At 39.3% G+C, this 6,000-nt stretch overlaps 1 protein-coding gene across 1 annotated transcript in view; it reads right to left on the bottom strand.

The window, feature by feature from the left end:
- Nucleotides 1–4,267: 4,267 nt before the first annotated feature.
- The window catches only part of FANCB (FA complementation group B), a 35,294-nt gene continuing 33,561 nt past the window's right edge, over nt 4,268–6,000 (bottom strand). The window contains exon 11 of the mRNA XM_036306037.1: nt 4,268–4,390. Within this exon, the coding sequence (XP_036161930.1) occupies nt 4,370–4,390 (21 nt within the window). The 3' untranslated portion in view covers nt 4,268–4,369. The remainder of the gene's footprint in view (nt 4,391–6,000) is intronic.

Here is a 6,000-nt window from a genome sequence, read left to right as displayed (position 1 = left end):
GTGGTTTGCTAGCAATCTCTGGCATTCCTTGGCTTGCAGCTACGTAACTCCAATCTCTGCCTTCAGTATCATATTATATTCTCCTTGTCTCTGTCTTCACATCTTCTTATAAGGACACTAGTCATATTGGATTAGGGGCCCATACCTCTACAGTATGACCTCATCTCAAGTTAACTAATCACATCTTAAATGACTGTATTTCCAAAGTCACATTTTGAGGTATGGGGTTAGGACTTGAACATATCTTTTGGGGGGACACAATCCACACCATAACAAATGCTTAGGTAAAACACATTTAAGGAGCGGTAAACAGTAAATGATAAAAAGTCTCCCTCTCATAACCCAGACCTAAGCCAATCAACATAGGGTATTCACCTGTGAACTTGTTAGACATAGTCTCAGGCCCCACCCTAGACCTGCTGAATCAGAATAGAGAGTTGAACAAGAACCGCAGATGATTTGTATGTACATTAAAACTTGAGCCCTAACTGGTTTGGCTCAGTGGATAGAGTGTCGGCCTGCGGACTGAAGGGTCCCAGGTTCGATTCCAGTCAAGGGCATGTACCTTGGTTGCGGGCACATCCCCAGTTGGGGGTGTGCAGGAGGCAGCTGATCGATGTTTCTCTCTCATGGATGTTTCTAACTCTCTATCCCTCTCCCTTCCTCTCTGTAAAAAATCAATAAAATATATTTTTTAAAAAAAAAACCTTGAGAACCATGGCATATTACAATATGAAGAGAAAGAGGCCACTGACAAAAATAAATTTGTTAAGTTATGGCCCCTCAAATAGTCAAGCTGATTTGGTGCTTGTTGTAATGAGGTGGGTCTCAAGCCTGGCGGTACATCAGAATTACCGCCAGGGAACCTTTCAAACCGATGCAAAGGCCAAAGGCAGAACCTAGATCAATTATATCAGAATCTTTGGGGTAAGGATTAGGATCAGCAAATCTCCTTAAGAAGTCTTCAGGTGATTCTTAGGTACAACCATGGCTGAGAATTATTAGGGTGGAACAAGGTCTGGAAGGAAGTGAAGTGAAAATTAATGTATAATGGGTATAGAATTTCAGTTTTGCAAGATGAGAAAGTTCTAGAGATCTATTGCACAACCATGTAAATATACTTAACACTACTGAACTGTACACTTTAAAATAATATGATAAATTCAATGTTATGTATTTACCACAATAAAACAGGCAAAATAATTCAGACAATCAATTTGAAGAAATAATTTGCTTTAATGTACATGAATATGTTGTTTTAATTTTAAAACAAATTTTGTTTTCCAGGTTTTTAAATATAATTATTTTATGGGTTCACCAATATAATAAAATTTTCAATCAATAAATATTTCAGAAATCACATGATTTAAATATTTTAGACCCCTTTTTACTGTCCCAAGTGTTCTGGTTTGAACTTCTTTCTTTGTGTATACACTAATCCCTGGGCCAGCATAGGTCTGGCAAATGATCCCTGAATCATCAGGCAAAATGCCATTATATTTTACCACTTAATCCACTGTGCCACTGTCTCTCCCATTAAGCCAAGAAGAGTCATATGTATCTCTATATCTCTAGCACATGTTATATGCCTGGGCACAATAATGAAATATCGATTTTGGAAATCTGTTTCTTTGTTACTAATGTTGTGGCCCTACCCCATAACAAAGAAATTCTGTTTCTTTGTTACTAATGTTGTGGCCCTACCCCATAACAAAGAAACAGACTTTCTGGAGGACGAGGCCCAGAAATCAGGATTTTAAAAAGATTCCCAGGTGATTCTAATGTGCAGCCAAGGTTGAGAACCACTGATCTAGAGAGGAAATAAGGAAGAGACTCGGGCATTTAGATATAGTTGGAGGGAAGTAGTCAAGAGATAAAATTCAGCTGAGGCCATCAATCAACTCTAAGAACTTGCTCATTATAGGATTTAATATAGCATGGCCCACAATTTTTTTTGCAATAAATGCATTTTGTTAATATAAGAGTCAGAGACATACACTGTTTTATTACACACTGACTTTATAAGCCGAATAGCATAGTGGTGAAAGAGCAAAAGGTCTGGAGCTACACTGGACCTGAATCCTGATTTTGCTCCTAACTAGTTATGTGACCTTGGGTATGTTATTTAACCTGTGTGGGTCTGTTTCTTGCTTTACAAACAGGAGATTGTTAACAGTACACATCTTATAGCAGCATTATCCTATATAATAAGTCTAATATGCTAAGTGTCCAGTCGTTCGTTGAACGAATCAAAGCATAACATGCTAATGATATGCTAAGGCCGCTCAACTGCTCACTATGATGTGCACTAACCACCAGGGGGCAGACGCTCAACACAGGAGCTGCCCCAGCCCATGGGCTCCAGGCCAGCCAAGGCAGATGCCGCCCCCCCCCCCCATCGCCCTGCTGGTAGCCCCACAGAGGGAGGTGACTGGTGGCAGCAGTGGGGGGCGGGACTGGTGAGCAGATGGTGCCAGGCTGGCCAAGGCAGGTGCCAGTGCCCCCCCCCAAATGCCCTGCTGATCGACCCACAGATTGGTCCTGATCGCCGGCCAGGCCTAGGGTCCTACCCATGCACAAATTTCATGCACTAGGCCTCTAGTCTAATAGAACTTTCTGTGACTATGGAATTGTTCTATTCTGTACTGTCCAAATGGTAGCCACTACCCACATGTGGTTATTGAGTATTTGAAATGTGGCTAGTGTAACTAAGAAAATGATTAAGTTAATTTTAATTAACTTAAATATAAGTTTAAATAGTCAGTGGCTAGTGGTTACTGTCCTGGAAAGCACAGTTTTATACAGTTTTAAGGGTCAGATGGGCTAAGTATTTAAATCAATGTCTGGTACACAATTATCAATAAATATGAGCTATTGCTATTTCTCAGCATGCCACATTACAAAACAAAACTGGTATGCAAGTGTAGGCTATAGTTTTCTTCAACTTTTTCCACAAATTTTGTGAATAATTATTTTTCCTACTATTTATACTTCCAGGCTAATTCTTTCCCCTTCCATTGGCACTGGCTTCAGAAAACACCAGACCAGTCTGCAAACCAAGCCCCACCTCCTTCTTGGGCCCAACACATGTACAGCATGTTCACTTTCTCTGAAGATTTTGCAAACTATCAAGAGCACATTTGGTCCTGGTTCCCTTCAGGTGCTTCCCCCCTCATCCCCACTCCCAAAGTTTTTACATTTACCGGAATCTTTCAAATGTTAGAGCATATTCATTTCCTGCGTGGATAACTTTTAAAAGGATTTTAGTATCACGTTTGACATACCCAAATTACTCATTCTAAACCTTAAACTATCTCCTCAGGCTTACAAAAACTACACTAAAAATGCCCATAACCTTGTTTGTTTGTTTTTAATGAGCTTAGAATGAAGTTAGAAAAGGTTATCTTTTGCTACCTTAGTATATAGTAAAAGGCAACTACTCCTGTTCTAACCTATATTTGTTAGCTTTGAAAATGCTACAAGCACTGAATTAATAACACGGTGCATCTCTTTTGATATAGGAATACTATTCTATTTCCAAAACAGTCCCATAATATCAAATCAGATTTTCCTAGCACAAAGACTCCTAGAAGAATCAAAATTGATAAAGATTTCTCTTCCTACTGGACAGGATATAACTGAGGATATGAGAACAGTTGTCAGAAGAGAATTGCAAGTTTGAATTCTTCTCATATCTAAGAAACATAAAAGATATGGTACTGACATTCATAATTTTATATTCTGACACAGGAAATATGGAGAAATAGGTTAAATAATCTGAAATATATCTCTAACCCAATGAGGAAGTCTTAATTGAATAAGTAGCCTGGTATAATACCAGAGGGAAGCTAAGAGATAGAGAAAATATTTAAAAGACTTTAAAAAAAGTTGATCTTATATATAAAATACTATGAGATGTGAAATAATTTGAGTGGTAAACTAAAAAAAAAACAATAAAAGAAGCCTAGCGAGCCAATGAAAGGGGCACGTGGGGGCAGAGTGGGTGGCTCTTTCCCTCTCTTCTTTTTTTAAAACATATTTTTATTGATTTCAGAAAGGGAGAGGGAGAGACAGAAACATAAATGATGAGAGAGAATCATTGATTGGCTGCCTCCTGCACATCCCCCACCGGGGATCGAGCCTGCAACCAGGGCATGTGCCCTGACCAGGAATTGATTGAATCATGATTTCCTGGTTGATAGGTCAACACTCACCACTGAGCCATAGCGACTGAGCCTTACTCTTCTTTTAGCTGGTACAAGCAACCTGCCCCTGTACTAAACTATTCCCATCCGGGGACTCCACATGTCCAACAGTCAGCTTCATTCTCTGGCATTCTTTTTCCCATTTCTAGCAGTGAGATATTATTTTACCTGCAAGTAATAGAAACCTTGATTTCTGTTACAAATTACTTTTTCTTGAAGTAATAGGAAGTCCTAGGAAAGGGTAAGATTTAGGTTTGATCAGCAGCATGATAAAACAATTATGCAGTCAATAACATCAGATTCATTCGAAAGCCTAATTTCCTGTGGTTATAAGGTAACTCTCAACTTTTTAAATTAGGGTCACCTACTTCTAGATGGGACAGGAAGAGAACCTCTTCCTAACCAAAGAACCCAGTCCTTCCCCTCAGACCAATTAGGTCCAATTAAAGTCTTTCGCCCATCCAAACCAGTTTAGGGAAATGTCTTGCACCAACTAGCTTAGATGAGTCAGGACTAGCTTCTGGAACTGGGAATAGAGTGCACTCCCTCAATCACATGAACTATGGGAAAGGAAGTTTCTTTAACAAAATGAGAGTTTCTGGTACAAGAAAAGGAAGAAAATGATGTGCAACAGGCCATCAATGGAACGCATCACACTTCTCTCCCACTCCGCACTGACAGGGTATCTAGTGCTAAATGCTTTGCTTGATTGCTAATGGTATGCTTTACTGGCCAGTAACACTATTTATACTTTTGGGGTAAGTGACTGCTGCCGTGAAATGGATAATTAAAGATGAAGTTAATGATGCTAAAGAAATTTCCTAGCTGGACTCAGCACAGTTATGTTGACCTACAGTTATGCACACAGGTACTTTGTCCAGTGTAGCTCCTCACAACTATAACACAGGACAAATCTGAACAGTGCAGCACAGAAGGTGTCTGATTTTCTGGCCCTTATAAACACTCACTATCTGAATAGTGCCTGCTACCCTACTGAATAAAAACCAACACGATTATTGAAATAAGCTCCTAGAAGGTGGCCAGACAATTAGTACTGTGAAGATACTCGACACAATAGGATAGGGCTTTTGGTTAAGGGAGTAAGCAATTCAAGTAACAGATCAAGGAAACTCTCAAAGAGAAAAAAGAACAAACTGACGAAGGATTCAACTCAGTACACTGTTTATGGATCAGCATTCTTTCCATTGCACCATACTGTCTTTAGCAATAAAAGCCTAAAGTCCTCTAGATGGGGTTATCCAAGAAAGAGCTTTCACGCATGCCATGAGAATGGAAACGGCTGTTTTTACAAGTTTAAGTACAAGGAAGAAAAAAGGATATCTCTCAATATCTGATACTGCCCAACTTTTAGGCAAACAACGACAACAAAAGGAAGAATGGAAGAAGGAAAACAAAGCTTTATCAAAACAATATTCACTTGTATAGTATTATGATTCTTAAAAATTACTTTTAGTGATTTTTAGAGGGTGGGGAAGGGATGGGGGAAGGGAGGGAAGAGAGAAGAGAAACATTGATTTATTGTTCCACTTACTGATGCATTCATTGGTTGATTCTTGCATGTGCCGCAACCAGGATTGAACCTGCAACCCTGGCCTATTGGGACAGAGCTCTAACCAACTGAGCTACTCAATCAGGGCCTGTACATTACTAGAATTCTTAAAGGGTATGCTGATTTTGAAAAATTTCTAACAAGGACACAGGTTCAAGTTGCTTGCATGCACCCGCTTAATTTGGTTTAACATTCCTTTTCATACTGGGGACAATACTAATAATT

The sequence above is a fragment of the Myotis myotis genome, unplaced genomic scaffold (assembly GCF_014108235.1).
Source record: "Myotis myotis isolate mMyoMyo1 unplaced genomic scaffold, mMyoMyo1.p scaffold_m19_p_4, whole genome shotgun sequence".
Lineage (NCBI taxonomy): Eukaryota > Metazoa > Chordata > Mammalia > Chiroptera > Vespertilionidae > Myotis > Myotis myotis.
Note: the sequence above shows the minus strand (reverse complement) of the source record. Positions and strands in the feature narration are given on the sequence as shown.